Below are 22,950 nucleotides of genomic sequence, written 5' to 3'. Positions count from 1 at the left end.
AGTACAATTCTCATGAGAAATAGTATTTACTCTGTTCATGGACTGAATAATCAACTCCGGTAAGGCCAAACGACGGCAGGTCACTCCACAGTTCATTCAACAGAGAAAAGTAGAAGCTGCAGTCATTTCCATTTTAACAACCGAAACGAACTTAAAAGCTGAAGAGATATGATGGAAGAAAATATCAGAGGGCAGCGTTGAGGAACGTACCTGGCCATGAAGGTCAGTGTTCAGCAGCATCAAAGCACATGTAAGGCAATGCACTCCATCTACAAAAAAAAAAAAAACAGATCTATTAATGAGTAATTATTTAGTCATGGCTTTAATGGGTGGCAGTCGAAAGGTCTAACTAATTATCACACTCGTGATGCTACAGACACGTTTGCAGCTTGTGACGCTGAAGCCACATTCTTCTTAATGTGATTACTGCTTTCTCTGTTTGGCTGTAAAACATTATGCATTTCAACAGTGACATGAAGAGCCTCTAAACATGCAGAAGTACCCCATGTTGATATCATCCATCTCTACACTGGGCCAAAGTGTAACACCAGTTCCATGGCAACAGTCTTAGCAACAAGGAGACCGTTTTAGCTTTTACCCATCTACTGGTCACAGAGGCTTGTTGTTACCAAGATGGTTGCTATGGGGGAGACATGACACTCCAGCATTGAACAAAGACGGACAAAACAAGAGCCGGAAAAAACGGGCATGAATAACAAACATTTTCATTAAATATACTACATAAATGAGAAACAGTCAAAGTTTTTTGAATAACAGCATAAAGAATTGTTACCATTTGACTGGTTTAAATGGCTGATTCTGATGATATTTTGTCTCAGTGACCTTCTGTTGAACCTCTGCTCATCTCTTTCAACTGTCATTTGTCAACCTGATGCCAGGTGAGCTCTGCCCTTCTCAGTTAATGGCCAATTCCTCAAGGGACAGTTGTGTTGATCTCTAGCTAATCCATAGGCTGAGTGGGCAGATGTCATTTTGTGCCAAAGGAAATCGCCATGGAAAATGAAAAAACTAATTCCCAAACCCTCATCTGCTATTCACTAACCCACAATATGCAAATTAACATGTTTACATATTTGCATTTATCAATCTTAGGATTGGTCTCCCAGACACAGATTGAGCCTCTTGATTTCAAAGCACAAATTTGTTTTATTCATGAATCATTTCAGATTAATTTATTAGAACACAAAACGCAGTAAGAAACAGTACCTTGTGAGGCGATGATGGTGGGGTTACATTTATAGTACCTATTAGAAAAGTGGATTAAAACCCGCTCTCTTTCCTGGGTTTCACCCATTAGTGCAAAAGCTTTGAGAAAGGATCTGAAAAGGAAGAACATAAAAAAGTTCCAAAATTAGTATCAACATTAGAAGCAATGCAATGATAAGAACATCAATTTTGTATCCAAACAGGTTAGTCTACAATATTCTATTATAAAGTGCTTTACTGTTCACTACATGATGTTGTGTTTAATTGTCAATATTGGCTAAAATGCATGGAAAAAATGTAATATTACGATACATCAAGAATATACATATTTACGCTATACATATTTTTGACACCTTACAAATTGCTAAGTACAAAATAATGCAACGTTTGGAAAATACAATCAAAAACTATGAATATAATGACTCATATTTAGCATTTCGAATACTATGCTAAACTAAATCCAACAAAACAGGTCAAATTATGCTCTGGGACGATATCCATGATATGCTCAGAAAAGCCTGTGGCATTTTGTGACATGATTTATCACAAACATTCTCAATTTGTAACAGAAGTTAATGTAAAAAAGATTTTTTTTTTCAAGTCATTGGTCTATTTTTCATGTAATTTTAACACAATATAATTAGATGTTTCATGTCCAAAACAAAACAAAAAAAACCCATTCATGGGACCATAATTCATTTATGTACTTTTTTCAGCAACAGGAAAAAAACATTTAACAAAAAATTATAAATGAAAAAAATACACATATTTTCAGTATTTTGTGTGTCCACTCTACAGCTTCTATTCTTTTTATAAGATCTGCTTTTAGTTTTTCAAAGAATCATTTCAGCTTATCATAAAAAATATCTCCAAAGTTCAGTCATAGGAGTTTGTTGCATTTTCTGTTGCTCACTTGTACTTAATAGATGTTTTGACTGGAAATGAAATAAATGAAGGCTTGTCTCTGACTTTTGCATGTTGCTGTATATTAATAAAATGGCTTGCATATAGAATTGTACCTGAGCGACTGGTCCAAGGTCATCCCTGTGAATTCAAAAAAAGTGAGGTACTCTTCGGCGACCATCCTGCTAAAGTCATTGCTGTAGACACACAAACAGAGGGTTCATATTAGGAGCAGGCTGGGATAAATCCACCACAGTCACTGCAGAGTTATGGTGCTTTTTATTACTTTCAGTCCTCTAATAATGTCTATGAAAAACAATCCCACGCATTCTGTAAGGGCCAAGGACAGCTTGGTTTTGCAGTGGCTGTGCATGCACTGCATTTCAGAAGCATGCACAGTGTAGCAGGTCATGACATCGCTTTCATTTACTGTATATTAGAGAGACAGAATGAAAGATAACAAGAGATAATGATAGAGAGGGAAGGGAGGAGGTAGAGAGAGAGAGAGAGAGAGAGAGAGAGAGAGAGAGAGAGAGCACGAGACAGACATAGTGAGCAAGCGAGCGAGAGTGAGGAGAAGGAGAGATTTATATAAACGCCTACACACACTTCCACAGCACCAATTCAAAATCACGACATCAAGCATGGAGGGAAGGGATTGATGGCAGTATACTGAGGCTGGCATTGTCCTCCAGACCTCTGCTGAGGCTGAGAGAGAGCGCAGGCTAGCTGTGTGCGGGTTGACTCACACCCGAGGGCGGATGGAGGGAACATTTTAGGCCAAGCACGGGTTCATCTACGAGCAGCATGCATTTTGTTTACATTTTTGTTTGGATTCATTTTTACAGAGCATGTTCAGATCATCAGTTTCCTTCAGCTATATGAGGTTAGTGTGGATCCATGCCTTATATAGGTAAAAGAGACGGTTATGTAAAGATATGGATATCCAGGCCTATATTTATCATCTCAGAGTAAGACTGCTGATCTGGCACTGGCTTAGGCCCTTCATATAACACTGAACAGTGAACTGATGATATCTAGATCCATTTTTATCAAGCATTCCAGAGTAATAACACTGATCTAAGATCAGGGCACATCTTCACAAAGCTTCTCACAGTAGAAGTGCTGATCTACGAACTGATTCCTCTTTTATTTGTTATGAACCTAAAAGCAGATCATAGATCAGGACTCCTACTCTGAGAAGATTTATTGGTCTCATCAGTTTATCTGATCTTATTCAGTGCTATTTAAGTCATACACCGATCCATGATCAGCACTCCTACTCCAAAAGGATAAATGTGAGCCTCAAACAAATTCAGTTTTTCAAAATTCTTGCATAATACAATCGTTAAACCAGTAAACAAAGTCATTTGGAGAAATCTGAGGCAATATTTGCTGTTCTACAAATTCTTAGTTGGTGGTGACAGGAGCCAGACATCCAAAGCATTTAGTGCCTCAAAATGCTACAACATGAAATGCCTTTTTTTATAGTTACCACTATTTCACTGTTATCAACATTACATATAAAACATGTTTTTTTACAGTAAAAAAAAACAAAAAACAAAAAACAAAAAAAAAGCTACATTTTAATCACAGACATTGTGACCCCTGGAACTCCCCTTTATATTTACCTGTAAGCAGAGCTATATGTAGAAATATAATTGTGTGCAACTTCTGAGCAAATAAAAAGGTGTGCAACCTCTGAGTTATTGTTCTGTACAATTAACCTCTTTTGCCAGCTACAGACAATCATTAAACCTTCTTTGTTTTCCTTTTTTTATTCAAAACAGTATGAAAGTTTTCTCATTGGGATATTTGAACTGTATTCATTTAAAAATGCAGAAATTCATCCAGCAGAAATCAGGGATGCACAGTCAAATTCAGCCAAGACTGGAAAGGGCCAAGAATAAAAACAGTTTAATAATATAAACTTCCAAAAATCATTTAGTATGTAAGCTACAGAACGTGCAACGAAATTCAGCGTCCTCAAAAACTGAAAATGGTTGGTCATTCAAGGCAATGAATTCCATTATTGTTTAGTTATACTTTGTACCTTGGCACTGTCATTTGTACATTTTTTCATCACTGTGGCTACAGGTGGTGTTGGTGTGCGAGCAGTGGCTACTGTTTTGCTGTACTGCGCATATCGAGCGGTTTGCTGTGTTTTTAAATGGTATCAAACCTGCAGTGGAGAAGTACTTGGGCACAGGTCTTCCTCTTGACACTCAAAATGAACAGTGCTCATAAATCTCTTGTCTAATGTACATTATAAAAATGGCTGGCATTCACTGTTGATCTGCTGATGCTCAAACTGTTTGAACGTCTGTGCTTACCGGTGTGGAAGAGTATTTCTCATTTTCACCATCATTTCAATGATTTGTTAAGCGTTAAGATCTTCTTTTGGGGTTTATTTTTCAGACTTTTTTTCTGTTTGTTTTGGTGGCTGAAATTTTGGTGCAACCCTACAAAATTATGCATGACTCATGGTGCTAAATAGGTAGTTGCCTCTTACTTTCCAAACAGCACTTCGTTAGATTCACATTATTAAACACATTTGCCAATGATTTTAAAATGCCAGTTCAGCCTATTAAAGCTGCACTATGTAAGTTTTGGGGATTTGCTGGAAATGTGTAACTGCATACAATGTGCAAAAGAACATACTGTAACATTAGTTGTGCTTCAGAATCCCCCGAGCAGATGAATCCGACGAGTGCGAGTGTATTGAAAGACTATTCAAAGAGAACTTGGTCAAAACTTTGTGAAGGATGTGTCTTCCGAGGATGTAAGTAATTACCTACTAGTGTCATCATATCTTCTAGTGTTGATTTTGCATTTGAGACCTAAACATCGAGCCGGACCTTCTTTTCCAACCTGACTCTGACTTTTAAAAGATTATTTCAGGATTTAGAGGGCAACTCGCAGCAGTGCATGCAGACCATATTTTAGCATGACTCAGAAATGCTACTGTTTTTAATTTTAACAAAAATGTTACATAGTGCAGCTTTAAAGAGGAAATAACGTTATAATATTATAAAATGGCCAATTTGTCTGTACAGACATTGTAATCAAGTTTAAAAATTCATGATCAGTGCCCAGCAGAAATGATTTAAATGCCCATCCTGAATAGGTAAGAGTTCAAACAGGAAAAAAGAGGCTATGCCACACGAGTAGTAAAGGCTCATGGGCATGCACGGGTACACACAAATTAAACAAATGTGCCTGCTTGGCAACAGAGAGCACAGAGTCACTCAGCGTCCTCTTATAAACAAGCCTGAAAAGGTTTAAGAGTTCTCTGAAGCACAAAGCTACACAGACATGAAGTACAATCAGTCAAAGGATAAGGGGGCTGAAAAATCCTTTACTGATTCATATACAGATCTAAGAGATCATATACGGATCTAAGATATCCTTCGGATAAACATGATGGACCTCCAAAAAAAATAAAAAATGAAAAAAGTCCACTTCCTTCATCTGACCCACAGGCAAATTCACCATGAGGAAACTGGCTTTGATCTGTATGGACTATGAGGAAAACTATGAATGAGCTGATTTAGCTGGCAAAAATGTTACCATTTAAGCCAGATCCATTTGAGGATAAGCAATCCACCTCCGCCACAGTGGTGACAATTACTGCCGCTTTCAAAAATCACTGCTTCAGTTTGTAGGACACCGAGTGCTATGTGGAAAATACTAAAGAGAAAAATAATCTTTATCAGTAGAAATAGTTCAGTAACATAAAATAGTTCAGCCTCAAATTAAACATAATTTTCTCAGCATTTTCAAACAATTTAATGGTACTTTCCTTTTTTTCATTGTTTGGCTGTATAAAAGCAAAAGTGAACATAAGTGGCACAAAAATGCACTCTGCCATATCATTCCTTCCAAAAGCCAGTGAAGATAATTTCGAAGATAAGTAGCCACAGCCCCCCAAGTATATTTCATAAGGATGACAAAGTGGCTGCTATGACTCTGGCTGTGGGATTAGCAGAGATCATACCATCTTTAATTCACTTGTACCAGCCCGACTGTCCCTGGACATTTGTCATCGAATAATAGGAGACTTTATCATGCGTGTTATGCACAAATTCACGCTGCAGTCTGGCTGAGGCGGAGGCTCAGCATACAGAGAACGCCTCCCAATCAGAGCAAGCGGCCTTGTCTTTTATAGGTCTTTTGGAAATATGGCTTTGGGCCCAATATTCTGTAATGCAATAGAGCACTGTATCATGAATCAGCCTTTTTAGTGGACAGTGTAACAGTTTTTACACATGTCTCCTCAGGAATCTTCAACTGCACCAGAGAGTCTCTCACTTGAACCCTAGAACAAGCGAATTCCACCAGTTTTTTTTTCCTGAATAATTTTAATGTTAAAGGGTCCATATAACGGAAAACTTTCTTTCTTTTTATCTTTTTTAAGCAAAGAAGGTTAATTACAGTGCTAAAATTTTAAAACATACTGTTCACTTCCTTGTTCAAACCATCCACATATTGAAATTTTATTGTTTCTGTGACGTCACACAAATCATCACATTTACCTATAACGGTCTACTCAGTCTATAGCAGTGTAGCCCTGCCCATTCATGCTGAGGTTCTAAGTAGTGTTATAGCCCGTACAGCTTTTTGAGTAGGACACAGTATAGGGCACACATATATACTGCTAGCACTACAGCTGTGTATCCTAATAGCAACACCTTGATTTTGATACCTACTTTTGACCAATACTTTCATTGATAAATTCGTCTAAATGGTGATGACTGGAACCAGGGGTCACAACATCCACAACACAATTACAGCCATTTTATTTACTATTTACCAAACCATCAGTGAACCTTCATGTGTCGGAGTTTTCACATATATTGTTGAGGATGGTAAAATGGCAGTAAATATGAAAAAAAAAATTCTGGAAACAAGTTTACCTTACACCCTGCATGTAATTCACTGCCATGAATGGATTTTAAAAAAATACACTTAAGGCCAAAACTTTACCTAAAAACACAATCACAATCACAATCATAAAACAATGTCCCAGACATCACTGTCTATGAGGGTACTTTTAGAGGCCATATGGACTGGAAGGAAAATGGTTCATTTTGAAACTTGAACATTTGGAAACAATAGGAAATTCCCTAAATTCCCTAAAACAATAAAGGGAAAGTCAGTTTTTCATTATATGGGTTCTTTAAGTCAATTTTTATTGCTTGTCCTTATATAAAAAATAATCATTACTACTATAATTTATTTTGAAAGCCTAGTGTGGACTTTTCTATAAATAACAAAGTCTTAATAATACACCATAGGGAAGCTTTGTGAGAGAACGAGATGAGCTTTCAGATGCACATCTGGCTACAACCCTCAAAGACAATCTGAGTCTCAATTCCAGTCAGACAGCTGCACAGAGACAACTTTATCTGTTGCCAGTTTCAATAAGGAATTGAATGGAGCTAATTAGCTTGTTTGCACGTCTGAAAACAGGCTCACCTGATAGCAGTAAAACATGCCAAGTCACGCCTCTGTGTGTTTCTGATTAGAATAAAACAAACTAACTTGTATTTGAAACATGATTCTAGCTCAACGGTTCAAGTCCGAGAGATAGCACTCCCTGCACATCGAGGCTATGACGAACCTGACCTGAATCTGACTGATTAGCGAGTGACCAAGTGCCCTGACTACGTTCCTGCTGCATCCTGCGCAATTGTAGGCCAGCAATCTCTTACAGAACAACTCCTCAGTCCTCATGCCAGGGGAGATCAGCACTGACTCACATTCAACAGTCCAATGCTTTTAACTAGAGATGCCTGAGCAACCCTGACATCATTTTAAACCGCTGCATCTTAAACTCTCCGCCACAGCCCCAATCGCAACCCCAGGGTGAAACTTTGCACTCCAGGATGACATGAACACCCAAAATCTTTTGACAGTTCTGTACCTTTAGGCTTTCATGTAAAGTGGCTCAGTTACTTTTCCTCCCTTAAGACATCTGAAAATAAAATACTGAGGGGTGGAAAAAGTAAGACAGTGGATGGCGTTTGAGCGGCTAGAGTTTTCCTCTGATTTCTGCTGTGCCTTCGTGAGTCATTCAGGAATTATAGCTGATAGATGCTGGCATGCGTGAAGCTCTTCGCATATCGTTGTTAGGCTTAAGCTGATAGATGATTGTATGATAAATGGCCGTCAAGTTGGAAAACTTAAACGTCTGAAAATATGCTGTCCACAAAAAAAAAGTCACATACTTAATCTGTATCATTTGTTAAAACTACAACAAGAACTATTAAATCATAAAAAGGCGGTCAATTGATTACTCAAAAAAATAAAAAGCAATTAAAATTTACCCTCTCAATGAGCTGGCAATGTACATTGTAAAGCATATTTAAAAGTCATCTACTGCTTTCTCTTACGGTAAAACACTGCATACTCATTTATACGCATTTTTTCTACAGAGTTGGGCTGCACAATCTGGACATGAAACGTGGTGTTTGATAAAGTTGTTGGATGTTACAATGACAATACGAGAAGTGATGCATTATGTAATACAGTGTGTCTCTGACTGAATGTAGAACATGTACAGACATTTGTTGCTGTTTAAACAAATCTAAATATGCTAAAAAAAAAAGACAAAAAAGCGAGTAATTATTATGCAAAGTGCATAAAAAAATTGAGCACTGTAAGGGTGTTAGAAAAACAGTCAGTATTCCCACAACAGCTTTTTCTCTATGGGCCTACAAAAAAACCCAAAACATACAAAAACATAAAGGATCATGCTCCAAAATGCATTATATACTAGAATTTTTTGGTTACTGTCAAAAATGTATGTATGTATGCTTTACACATACAAGAAATATCAATGCTGCACTATGATTAATAATTAGAGAACTAAACATATTTTCCATTATAGGTTAGGCTACTTTTTGTATGTTAAAAAAACAGTTTTGTGTTCAAAACTGTTACCAACAGATATACAGCATTTTGGAACACATTAACTCCTTAAAAAGATCCTAATGATGTTCTCTTTGTTGTAACAGTGGCCGCACGCTTCACACATTTTACACATGACACTAGAAGTGAGAGGACATCCCAAAGCCTTTTAACAGGCTTGCATTTAAGGGTGGGATAGTTTTTGAGCAGCACACATCTATGTTTTGTGATTGGCGCTGCGGCGTAGAATAGCTAAATCAATTACCCTACAGGCAGGAGACTCCCAGGAGGATACCACTGCTCTAATAAACACACACTCCTGACGCTATAAATCTAATTGCATCACTCTTGTGCATGTAATGTGATCTATTCTGTAATAGCAGCCCTTAATGATGTGTTCATCATGGAAACTCATATTGCGATGATAAAAATATGCTCAATCATGCTGCCCTATGACAGAGTGTTTAACACATATTTTAGTCTTTTTCCAATAAAGTTTTTTTTTTAATCTCTGTAAGATTCTGCATAGTTTATTATTATTATTGCTCAGTTGAGTCTGTTTTAATGTTTGGCCTATTTAAATAATTTTGTAGTCAGAAACATGAGAATGCTATTTTCTCTGGATTATGCTGACTTCTCTGTGTTATGACTGACTATGACTAATTATGCTGTAACACTATCATTAAACAGTGACCAATTATGTCCAAGTGTGCACATACATGTACGCATATGCATATATGCAGCGTCCATCTGTCAGCATTGATGTGTTGCATCTAAGGCAGATCTCAGGGTGTGTGAGTCTACGTGTGAGAACAAGCAAGTGTGTGAGATGTGCCAAACCTCGATGTGTGTGTCTACATGTTCGAGTTTGTCTGAGCTTGAAGGTGACTGACTGCACCGGCTGGTGTAACAGCACACCATGAATTTTAGGCTGGAGAAAAAAGCTCATTTTAATTTTCACTTCTTCTCACTTCTTGCCCAGGTGCTTGGCCACGTCGGAGCGGCGGAAGCCCTCCAGGTGGTAGAGGCGCCTGGCCAGGCGTCGTGCAGCCTCCTGGTCACCACGATGGCCGTTGTTAAGCGTGTCGGCGTTCTCTTTCAGTGGCTCTGTGCTGCCCATGTCCGAGTCCCAGTCCGACAGCGCGTCTTTCAACCCCTCATCGCTGCTACAGAAAAAGAGGGAGATAAAAAAGTTTAATTACACTTCGGTCACACACGTCATATATTCTTTTGCATACAATGTTCCTTTAGATAATTTCCAACATTAAAACAAAAACAGGGAAGTGAGAATTAACTGTGGCTTTAACCCCAGTGTCTACATCCTAAAGCTTATTACTCAGTACCTACAGTACTGTGCCTTTCCTACAGTTGGAAACTGTACAGTAGGAGTCTGATTTATAGACCTATTTATTTGTGCAGAAGCCACATCCTTTGGAACATTTAGTTCCCAGTCAAAATGGCCATCAAGTCCAAGTTATTTATTTGACAGCGTCAGGAAAAAAGCAGAAAACATACATTTAACAGAAAATTACACATAAGCCTCAACAACTAAATATAAACGTCAAAGTGTTCAGTGTTTAGTGGGTCCACTCTTTGTGTTTGTTACAGCTTTCATTCTTTTTGGGGAGACCTGCTTTCAGTTTTTCAAAGAAATCTGTAGACATGTTTTTCTGCACCTCCAAAGCTGGTTGCATGTTCTGCTTCTCATGATCCAAATAATCCTAAACACATTCAGTGATGTTGAGGTCTGGATTCGGGAGTTGTCAGCCCATTGTTCTGAGAACACCAACAGATTCTTTATGTGAACAGCAAATTTTCTTCTTTTTTGTCTATACTCTATTGCTGAACTTCAGTTTTGGAAACTTCTTTTTTCCTACTTCTCTTTGACTTTCTCCTTCCTTATGCAAGTGTTATCTTATAATCTCCTCAGAAACATCTGAGAAATTCATAACTTTGATTTAATGGCTATTTTGACTGGAAATAAATGAAGGTTGTTCTCTGACATTTGCACAGTACCGTATGAGGGAAGAATGTAGTGACTCGTGAGTTCCTGAGAACAGGTTTGCAGGCCAGGGTTATAAATTAAGCAGCCGATTCACTTTGCAACATGTGCTTGAGAAAACAGCTTCATTAGATTATTAAATGAGGTAAAATTTGCAACCAAAGCTTGACTACAGATCAAATTGGCTTATCATACCTTATATGGCGATTAATTAGACTAAGCACAATGACCATCAAATGAGCCAAAGCCAAATCCTTTGTAATCTATCCACCAGGCAATGCTTCAGAACCCAGCAGCACACAGCACTGCACATGTAATACTGTGTCCACAGAACAGCTTTACACAACATCTTATTCCCTGTTTAATAAGTTCACCAGCCCTCCACCCAGTGAACACAGTGCATCACCCTTTAGCACTATTCTCTCGGCATGCACATACACGAAAATCTTTAATCCAGCCAGACAGAGACCTGATCAGGAGAGTGACGTTACACACTGCTAGCTGCACTTTTTATCATCGAAGACTTCCTGCTAACAGCAATGGAGGATGCCTTGGCGGCAAGATGTGACCGAAAGATACATAAAAAGCAGCTTAGACAAGTCGTTAAGGACAACTCCCACTGGCATAGCAATGAGAGGCGGTGCAGAAGTGATTATGGCCGTCCACACAGTCATCTGAACGTGGCCCAATCCAATTCAGCCTCGCGCCGGCAGCGGATCAGAACGGCTAGCAAGCCTCAGATAATAAGAGGGGAAAAATGTCGAAGTCATTCCACAAGGGCAGACCTGGAATGAGGTGATAATTATTCAGACAGAAATTTTGTCCTGGACCAAATAGCGATATATGGCCATAATAAAGTGGAGTGAGGCGACTGTTACGGTGGCTGCGCTTGCTGGCATTTTTAAGAGGTAAAGCCCAACGTCACTTTCATTTCCAGTCTGAAGGAAGCGTCTGAAAATTGAGGGAAGAGATGAGTGGAGTAACTGCTAAAAAGCAGAAGGACAGGACTGGGCATGAAAGCTTCAGCAATATGAATATGAATGAATTGAGAATTCATGCTTTGCCCTCAAAAGAAATAGAGCCTGTTTCTTATTTGACTATTTGAGCATGTTTTGGCCTTTGAGGATGCTGACCGCATTGGACAGCACACTTACGGCACAGAGGTTTAGTCACAAAGCTTAAACAACAGTGCCACCTGTTGGCTGTCCAGGCAAACAGCTATAAACATGTGAACGGATTACTGGATGATGTATTTCATTCTAAATCCAAAAAGCACTCAGGGTAAAAAGAAACACTGAAAAACAGCAGTGGTTGAAAAATCATGAGGGAACCTAGAAACAAATCAAGGATGCAAAAGGCCTCAAGATATAACCCATAATAAATAAATGACATTTAAATTGAATTCAGAAGTGGGAATATGAAATGCTCATGGGTGTGGAGAGAACCAGTACTTCTGCAAAGGGTATATTTGCATATCAGTGTGGATGAACCCGTTCTTCTATTTCAGTCTGAGGGCACCAAACACGTCTCCAATATATGCAGCACTGCAGACACAACTAATCTCTCCACTGTGGCATGAATCATTCATCACATAGAAAACCAATAAACATATTATGCTCTGCCTTATAGCTGAAAATCCTCCTTTCTTAGGAAATAAAAGCTGGCAAAAGATGTTTTAAAGTGAGGACTTGCGGGGGGTACGTACACTTTTTCACCTCCTTAAATCGACCTGTATAGAAGACATGTTTGGTGTCTGACGTTTGCCTCTTTCCTTCTGTACTGCAGCTACAAAGATAATGTAGCCAATAAGTAATAGATGCTAATTTCCCCCCAGTATTTAGTGAGCCCACACTTTGCCTTTGTTACAGCTCTTTTGGGAGACTTGCCTTCAGTTTTTCAAAGAAATCAGCAGAGACATTTTTCCACATCTCAAAAGTTCAGTTGCTTGCATTTTCTGCTTCTCATCATCCAAATAATCCTAAACACATTCAATGATGTTGAGGTGACAAGTTCACCGTTTTGAGAACATCAGCAGCTTTCTGTTTGATTTGCAAATTTTCTCTCTTTTATCTGTTCCCTTTTCTTAGTAATGACTTTAGTGGTCCTCCCACAGCGGAAAGATGGACAGAAACACATGGAGATTTTTTTCAGATCTGAAAAGTGGAGCTTGATTTTCTTTCATACTTAACTGACTTACCTCTCTCAATGACGAAAGCTTTAAGTTCTGCTTATCTGATGTGGACATTTTTGGTTCTCTACCAGGTCTTTTACAGCTGTAAGGGGTCCCATTTTCTCTGTATCTTTAAACAATTATTTTAACTCCAGTTTTAAAAACTTTTAAACTTACTTTCATTGACATTTCACTTCCTTATGTAAGTGGATTATCTTACATCTAATCTCCTCAGAAATATTCTGAAAAATTAATAACTTGTACTGCAATGGTTGTTTGGAATGAAAATAAATGAAAGTGGTCTCTGACCTTTCCACACTGTTATTTATGCCTTGCTGACAAATGTACATTGTATGGCCAGTAGTAACAGCCTGATTTCTGTCAGTATTTTTCTCCATTTTTTAATATAACAGTACGTCTTACAGAGTCAGAAACCACATAAGTAAGTCTGTTTGTGTTACTTAACAACTCAATTTGGTCAGAGGCAGGTGTGTGATGATATAGACATGCAGTTTGCACTATGCTAGAGGCTACAAGCATCTTGTGGTTGTAAATTTCCATTATTTGTTATCTGCTGTCATTCACCTTATAGCTCCACCGCACTTGTCCGATGACTACATCTGGGGTAAAGGTACAACTGAGTAAATTTTAGTTTGGGCCAAACTAGTGCTTTAAGCTCTGTAGTGACTCCACATAAACAAGGCATTAGAAGTGAACCTATTAGTGCTCTCTTAAGCACGAAGTGTGTAGATGCAATCTTCCGAGACGGTATTGTGGTGCTTGGCAGCAGACAGTAAATGACTGCTCCTCTATGGGACGTGTATTTGATATGACCCCGGCTCCACCTACAGTGATGTTATACTTGGAAAGCTTCCCCCCCTCCCCACCCACCAGGTCTCTCTCTCTCTCTCTTTTGCAGTGGCCCTCAGGCTTAGGCAGTACAGCTGCATGAGGAGGATCTGACTGTGGTGAGTTAGGGGAACCTCTCTTATGTTCTCATTCTGTGACTCATTCTGAAACAGAAGCTGCCACACAGGCGCTTAACACACATAACAACGGAACATACTGACCTAGGCAAAATAATGATGGCAGTGGTGGGGGGAAATCATCGGTTTCATTTCCTGAAGTGCAGATGAATCATTACATGAAAATATACAGCAAAAAGCCACTCGAACATCAACAAACTCTTTATAATGAAAATGTATTACATCTGAACAATACACAAAATTTTCCAAAATTTACTAATCTCAAAACTGAGATTACTTCATAACGATACGTTGAAATAAACAGGAGGGCTGGATGACATCAACCCTGTCTAACCACACAAAAGCACCCAAAGGTGCTTTAAATGTGTTTACAGAATTGCATTACAGAAGTGCCAAAAAGGGTTCTTTGGATAGCCGCCATCAAACAACCACCTTTTGTTCCTTTAAAAAAAATCATCAATGGTTGGTTCTTCAAAGAACAATTTAGTGTTATGGACATTTAAGAAAATTCCACATAATGTAAAGGTTCTATATCAAGGTTTTTTTTTTTAGAACTGTGTGTGCAAGCCAAGAACAATTTGGAAGCCTTTATTTAGGAACACATAATGCTTTTTCAACAATCTTCTACAAGTTCTTGACAATTTTTAGTACTGCAACAACAGAAATGAGTAAAGCCTGGCCTACGCTACACAATCTTCAGCAGACACAGAGGAGCTGCTTGCAAATAAGATGCAAATAACAAATAAATAAAATGTAAATAAGCGCCTTAATAATAATTATAATGTCTACAATGTACGAATCCAGCAGACATGTGCCAAAATTTGGTAAACCGTGTTGTAAGCATGGTAACGTTATGGTGGACACTTTGAAATACAGTCACTGCATTTTAGTTAAACAGGTTGCAGTTTCACCTGAGACTTCTTAGACACACAGAGCAGCTCTGCTCTCCCTCTGTGCTCTCAGGCTCTGATCATGTGATACAGCCCCTCTCCTGAGCGGAGCTTTTACACAATTACAATCAATGCAGAACTGCAGCGCAACAGAACAAGGAGCAGACAGAGGACTTTTGATCTCTCAAACAGGTGAAGGCTTAGAGAAGGAAAAAATGCTCAATTTCACAAATACATGTATGTTTACATCACAAACTGTGTGGCTACGAACTGCAGTCCCAAAAGACAGAAGAAAGAGTTTACTTTCTTACTTAAGGAGGAGTTAGGCCTTGAAAACATTTACTGAATGATTCCCTCCACATCTGGAACATATAAAGCAAAAAAAGTTTTCCGCAAGTCTGTTACCAACTTCGTTTGTTCACAGTTGATGTGTAGACTCGAGCCATGTAGTACTGAAGCCTGGGAATAAACTCCACTGTCTTCAGCTTGAAATCTCATATTACCGGTAGCAGAGATTAGCATTCTCATCACAGGTATTTTCTGATAGACAGAAGCTACCAATAAAGTAAAGGCTTCCACACTGGGCTCTGGAATATAATGGCTGGCATGTACACTATGATGTAATAACCCAGCACAGGATACACCATTTTTTAGGTAACTTTAAGGTAAACATTGACCAAAAATGTCTGTTGTACTTCTGGTGTGTTTGTCGATGTATCATAACGTATTCTGACATTTGTATCATGCAATGTATCATATCATAAAGTTGCTAACAATACTCAGCCATAGATGCCAATGTTCTAGTACTTTCTGAAAAACCCTTGCAGAACTGATATCTTTGCACATTTCTGTACAAAGTAAAAAGGTCACAACTTTTTCTGACTGGGAGAACTTCTTTATTCACCAAAGAGGATCTGAAAGAGGCTATTGGCTATTAAGCCTCATCTCAGACTCACAACAACTACACTTCACGCGATACAATTAACTAACCAAAGTTGTTGTGTTTTCTTTTCTATTGTACATCACCAGCCTGCGTGGGACTGCACTCATCTTTTTGAACTGTTGCTTATACTGTCACGCATTTGTCAGCGTCACAGAATGATATGGACTTCATTACCCAGAACTCTCAGGAGGATCACATGACTGGACTACTTCCCTCTGATTCGGAGAATGCTCCAAATACAATACCCACACTCCTCAGACGGATCACGTGACGACTGACAATATCTCGCAATCCTATCAGTGCTCTCGTTCTCCAGAATACTAACTCTTTGCACCTGTTCTCTAGATCATATGACCAGTACTAGATAGTTTATAAGCCCGGGCTTTAGTGAAGATCAGTGCGAGGTATTGCTTCTTTGTGAACTTACTGAGCGTTATTGTATGATCTCTTGTCTGCTGTGTATTTGACCCTTTGCTTTGTTTTTCTCGACTCTGCCTTCTTGCCTAACCCCTTTTGGATACTGTTGCCTGTGAATTTTGGTGTGCTGTGTTTTTGACGGTGTTTTTCGACTTTCCCTTTGGACTTGCCCCTTGGTTTTGCTTCACACAGTGATTGTTTCATTGTTGTTTTGTAACAGCTTTTTGCCTTTGACCCATACTTGTTTTTTGACTCCGCTTTTGCCTAATTCCATTAAAACATCTTTCGCCTTTTTACACCGCGAGCGTCTGAATTCTGTTGCATTGTCACAGAATACCTCGCCTCCTATGCAGACGGCGGAACAGGAAGCCTTTCACAAGGCTCTCACCGAACAAGGGCAACTTTTGGGTCATCACCAACAGATACTGTCCGGAGTTACTCATTCCCTAGAATCCCTAGCTCAACAACAGGCAGAACAACAAGCTCAGCTGGCCCAATAGGTCACGAGTGTTAAAGGTTTGACGGGACAACTACAAAATATGAGTCTCGTACATTCCGCAGTTAATCCCATGTCTACCACCATGGCAGCGGATAACGCAGGGGTGACCTTCCCAGTGAGTAAACCGGATAAGTTCGAGGGGGATCCGGATAAATGTAGGGTTTTTTTTTACTACAATGCTCAGAGTTTTTTGAAAATTCCCCTCCTAGCTCTGATCAAGCTAAGATATCTTTTGTTGCATCACGTTAAACCGGAAAAGCCTTAGAATGGGCCACTGCTAGTTGGACTGCTATCCAACACATTTCATACGCCCAGTTCCTCACACAATTCAAGACTGTGTTCGATCATCCTTATGAAGGGAAAGTAAGCGGGGAGTTGTTATGTAAGCTACACCAGGGAACGGGCTCTGTAGTTAATTACTCACTGGAGTTTCAAACTCTCGCTGCTAGCAGCGGGTGGAATGAGGCAGCGTTATTAGTGATGTTTCGCCATGGTTTGAATACTGAAATCTTAAACGAACTTGCAAGTAAAGACAATGATCTGACTCTCGATCAACTCATTACTTTAGCCATTAAACTGGACCACTTGTTGAACTCTCGCTCAAGACCGAAGGCTACACGTGATCAGAGAAGGGGATTATCTCGAGGAAGGGTTCTGCCAGAACACCCAGAAACCACAGAACCCATGCAATGTGATTCTTCGCGGCTGTCGGCAGAAGAAAGGCAGCATCGTTTGCAGAACCATCTCTGTTTATACTGTGGCTAGGCGGGACACCAAGTGGAGTTCACTCCACGTGCTAATGTGGTGAGTGTTCCCACAAAGGGGTTGGTTTCTAAATCTGTAATGTTGAACGTATTAATATACTGTCACTCCCATTCTCTTATCGTTTCAGCTCTGATCGACTCGGGAGCGGAGGGTAACTTCATTCATGCCAACCTTGTGGAGCAGCTGCGAATACCCGTGGAGTCACTCCAGACCCAACTAAAAGTAGCAGCGTTGGATGGAGGACCCGTGGGTTTAGGCACCATTTCCCGAATCATGCAACCTGTGGAGTTACAGATCAGTGCATGTCACGAGGAAACTCTGTCCTTTTTAGTTCTAGATCAATCAGAATTCGAACTCATTTTAGGACTTCCATGGTTAGAAAAACATATTTCTGTAATTTCTTGGCCCAAACACACCATTACCAAATGGTCGGACTATTGTGCCCACTCTTGTCTAGTCACTCCATCCGTAGCCCTTTTGTCTACATCTATTGAAAGCCCCAACGCTGACACTATTGTTGAGATTCCCCCCAAGTATTCTGATCTTAAGGAAGTTTTCAACAAGAAAAATGCCACCAAATTACCCCCGTACAGATCCTACGACTGTGCTATCGATCTGGTCGAAAATCCCATTTTCCCCAAAGCCCGAGTCTACCCGCTGACACAGGAAGAACAAAAAGCCCTTGATGTCTACATTCAGGAGGCCCTAGAACAAGGATCTATCCGGCCTTCTACGTCCCCCATCGCTTCTAGTTTCTTTTTTATTAAAAAGAAAGATGGAGGACTTTGCCCATGCATTGATTATAGAGCTCTTATTCAGATCTCAAAGGCCTACCCCTATCCACTTCCCTTAGTTCCGGTAGCACTAGAACAACTCAAAGGGGCTAGGTTTTTCACTAAGCTAGATTTGCGTAGCGCTTACAACTTGATCCGAGTTAGGAAGGAAGACGAATGCAAAACAGCATTTTTGACCACCAGGGGGCACTACGAGTATCAGGTGATGCCTTTCGGGCTCTCTATCGCCCCCTCGGTGTTCCAGGCCTTCATCAATGACACCCTCAGAGACATGTTAGGCCAATTTGTTATTGTTTACTTAGATGACAATCTAGTTTACTCGCCAGATCTAGATACCCATGTGAAACATGTTCGTTCAGTTCTCCAAAGACTCCTCAAAAACAATTTATACTTGAAAGCAGAAAAGTGTGAATTTCACTTGCAGTCAGTATCCGTTCTCGGATATATCATTAGCCCCCAAGGAGTCACTATGGACGACACCAAGGTAGAAGCGGTAGCTCACTGGCCCAAACCCACCTCAGTGAAGGACCTTCAAAGATTTTTGGGGTTTACTAATTTTTATCGCCGTTTTATTAGAAACTTTAGCACCATAGCCTCCCCATTAAAGGGCAGTCCAAAGAAGATCACTTGGAATGACTCCGCAGAACAGGCATTTCAGAAACTTAAAGAAGTGTTCACCACAGCCCCTGTTTTGAAACACCCAGACCCCGCACAGCCGTTTATAGTAGAAGTCGATGCCTCAGAAACAGGAGTCGGGGCTGTTCTATCACAAAGGTCAGGATCCCCACAGAAGCTACACCCCATAGCTTTCTATTCCCACAAGTTGTCAGCCACCGAAAGGAACTATGGCATCGGAGACCGTGAACTGTTAGCAGTTAAGCTCGCCCTGGAGGAGTGGTGTCACTGGCTCGAGGGAGCCAATTTTCCTTTTTACAGTTCTGACAGACCACAAGAACCTCGAGTACCTCCACACAGCCAAAGGAATAAATGCCAGACAAGCCCGGTGGTCACTTTTTTTTTGCTAGATTCCGTTTTAACATAACTTTTAGACCTGGTTCCTGCAATACCAAAGCTGATGCACTATCCCGAATCCACGAAGGAGATAAAAACCCCTCTGAAACTGAATCGTCCAAACATATACTCCCTCCAGAAATCGCCATATCTTCCATTCGCTGGCAGATCGATGAGGACATCGAAAAGGCACTCGCTAACCTAGAAATACCCACGCAGTGCCCTCCAGATAAACTGTGTGTTCCGAAGGCCTTCCGTACCCAGCTCATAACACGGGCTCATTCTTCCCTCACCTCCGGACATCCTGGCGAAACCCGTACACTTAAACTTTTAGCACATCGCTACTGGTGGGAATCAATGATTAAAGATATTCACACTTTTGTCTCCTGTTCAGTCTGTTCACAGTGCAAGACCCCAAAGACGCTACCCGCTGGGAAACTAGTGCCCTTACCTGTGCCAAACAGACCCTGGTCCCACATAGCAGTGGAATTTGTCACTGATTTACCCGTTTCACAGGGATAACCACCATCCTAACCATAGTAGACCGGTTTTCCCGGGGAGAGAGGTTTGTCCCTTTTGCAGCACTTCCCAGTGCATTTCAGACTGCTCATACCTTATTTCATCATGTGTTTCGTTTTTTTGGCATCCCAGAGGACGTAGTCTCAGTCTCCCAGGTATGGGCCGCATTTTTTGAACATATTGGGGTTTCAATTAGCCTTTCTTCGGGATATCACCCACAAATAAATGGACAATGTGAACGAGTAAATCAAGAACTGGGGAAATTTCTGAGAATTTTTTGTTATGAGAACCCCTCAGACTGGGCTGAATATTTAATATGGGCAGGGATTGCACAAAATTCTCTGACCAGCTCTACTACCGATATGACCCCTTTCCAGTGTGTTTTAGGCTATCAACCCCCCTTAGCACCTTGGACGGGTGCTCAAACTGATGTGCCTGCAGTGGACCAAAGGATGAATCGGAGTGAACAGGTGTGGGAGGAGACGCACCAACGCATTGAGCATGTGGTTCAACAGCACAAAGAGAGAGCGGATCGTCACAGAGGTCAAACTCCAACGTTTCAACCGGGAGATCGAGTATGGCTGGCCACCCGGGACTTCCGCAGAGCACAGGGAAGTTGCAAGAAACTCCAGCCCAAATACATCGGACCCTTTAAAGTAGAGAAAAGGGTCAATGAAGTCACGTATAGGTTGAACTTACCCCCAAGGTTCAGGGTTTCACGCTCTTTTCATGTTTCTCTTTTGAAACCTGTAATTGCAGGGCCCTTGGATGAGGCGACCCCGGAGAACACACACCCACCACCAGAGCTGATAGATGGGGCACCAGTGTACGCTGTCCGTGGGTTGCTGGACTCGCGGAGACGAGGCGGGATCCTGCAGTACCTGGTGGATTGGGAGGGGTATGGTGCGGAGGAGCAATCTTGGGTCGATGCTAAGGATGTGCTGGACCCAGCCCTCGTTGCTGATTTCCACAGTCAGCATCCAGAGAAACCTGCTCCCCGTCCCCGGGGTCGACCGCGCGAGAGGCTCACCAGCTCTTTGCCGCCTCGTTTCCAAAAATCTCAGGAGGAAGAACCGCGGGTTCAGTGACTAGGCAGTTCTGGGTCTGCCTCTGTTCTGAGATCTGGTGGTGTGCGTGGTGGTCGTCCAGGTTGTCCTTGTTCCGAGGCCCGCCCGGACTCTTTGGGGGGGTACTGTCACGCATTTGTCAGCATCACAGAATGATATGGACTTCATTACCCAGAACTCTCAGGAGGATCACATGACTGGACTACTTCCCTCTGATTCGGAGAATGCTACAAACTACAATACCCACAAACCTCAGACGGATCACGTGAAGTCTGACAATATCTCGCAATCCTATCAGCGCTCTCGTTCTCCAGAATACTAACTCTTTGCACTTGTTCTCTAGATCATATGACCAGCACTAGATAGTTTATAAGCCCGGGCTTTAGTGAAGATCAGTGCGAGGTATTGCTTCTTTGTGAACTTACTGAGCGTTATTGTATGATCTCTTGTCTGCTGTGTATTTAACCCTTTGCTTTGTTTTTCTCGACTCTGCCTTCTTGCCTAACCCCTTTTGGATACTGTTGCCTGTGAATTTTGGTGTGCTGTGTTTTTGACGGTGTTTTTCGACTTTCCCTTTGGACTTGCCCCTTGGTTTTGCTTCACACAGTGATTGTTTCATTGTTGTGTTTTGTAACAGCTTTTTGCCTTTGACCCATACTTGTTCTTTTGACTCCGCTTTTGCCTAATTCCATTAAAACATCTTTCGCCTTTTTACACCGCGAGCGTCTGAATTCTGTTGCACAGAATCTGTGTCACATATACAACGTATTACAGCAGCTGAACACACCTGGAGGAGAGCAATGACTATCCAAAGACTGTCCATTATGGCTGCAGACTGACAGGAGAAAAGCACCAACTGTGCTCTCTCGTCCTCGGCAATGAACGGCGTCATTAGGATTCAAAATCCCGAAAATAGGATGCATCCCTCTTAACCAGTAAATAGGCCTGGACATTATATCTTTCATTAATCGCTGTCACAATATTGGCGTTTGCAATACCTACATCACAGAAGACTGCAACATATGAAAAGCTCTCTAACAGAACACCGTATCTTTTATTGTTTGTTCTGACCAATTTATTCAGTGTTCTAATGAAGTTAGGCATTCAAGCGACCCAACAAAGAAACAACTGTAAGCATAATAATGCAGGCACATCTTTAATCGCATTACATAAATGATTCCCTGACATATTTGTAACACAAACTCATTTAAAAAAGTTGGGACAGTGTGTAAAATGCTAATAAAAAACAGAAAGCAGTGATAAGCAAATTCTATCTGACCTGTATTAAAATGTATGTATATTTGATGTTTTACTATTTGATTGGTTTATATACAGGAAACATGACATACACATTATTTACCTGCGACAAGTTTCAAACAAGTTGGGACAGGAGTATGTTTACCACTGTGTTACGTCATCTTCCCTTTTTTCACAATACTTGATCGTTTGGGGACTGAAGACACCAACTGATCCAGTTTTTAAAAACAGAATTTTTTGCCATTCTTCAGTACACAAGTCTTGAGATGTGCAACCGTACTGGGTCCTCCATAGTTGCATTCTGAGCTTAATAAGACATACGTTTCAATGAGAGACAGTTCTGGACTGTAGGCAGGTGAGTCTAGCACTCACAAACCGATTACACATGCTATGCTGTTGTGACACATGCAGAACGTGGCTATACGACGTCACGCTGAAATAACTATGGAAGTGCCTGAAAAAAAAAAAAACAGCGTCGAAAAGGCAGCATGTGTTGCGCCAAAATGTGTTCACTGTGTTAATTACCCACTGATACCCCCACGCTATGACAGACCCTGGCTTTTGAACTTGTAATAATCTGGACGGTTA

The 22,950-nt window shown here is 40.6% G+C and overlaps 1 protein-coding gene across 5 annotated transcripts in view; it reads right to left on the bottom strand.

Moving 5' to 3' along the window:
- Positions 1 to 22,950, bottom strand: part of psd3l (pleckstrin and Sec7 domain containing 3, like) — a 164,653-nt gene that overhangs the window by 85,114 nt on the left and 56,589 nt on the right. For 3 of the 5 annotated variants that reach the window (XM_036595147.1, XM_036595145.1, XM_036595148.1), the window contains 4 exons: positions 10,014 to 10,208; positions 2,247 to 2,327; positions 1,228 to 1,340; positions 211 to 269 (listed from right to left, as the gene is read on the bottom strand). In XM_036595147.1, coding sequence (XP_036451040.1) covers positions 211 to 269; positions 1,228 to 1,340; positions 2,247 to 2,327; positions 10,014 to 10,208 — 448 coding nt within the window. The remainder of the gene's footprint in view (positions 1 to 210; positions 270 to 1,227; positions 1,341 to 2,246; positions 2,328 to 10,013; positions 10,209 to 22,950) is intronic. The other 2 variants (XM_036595146.1, XM_036595149.1) reach the window with 1 other exon arrangement.

This window comes from Colossoma macropomum, unplaced genomic scaffold (genome assembly GCF_904425465.1).
Source record: "Colossoma macropomum unplaced genomic scaffold, Colossoma_macropomum, whole genome shotgun sequence".
Classification (NCBI taxonomy): domain Eukaryota; kingdom Metazoa; phylum Chordata; class Actinopteri; order Characiformes; family Serrasalmidae; genus Colossoma; species Colossoma macropomum.
Note: the sequence above shows the minus strand (reverse complement) of the source record. Positions and strands in the feature narration are given on the sequence as shown.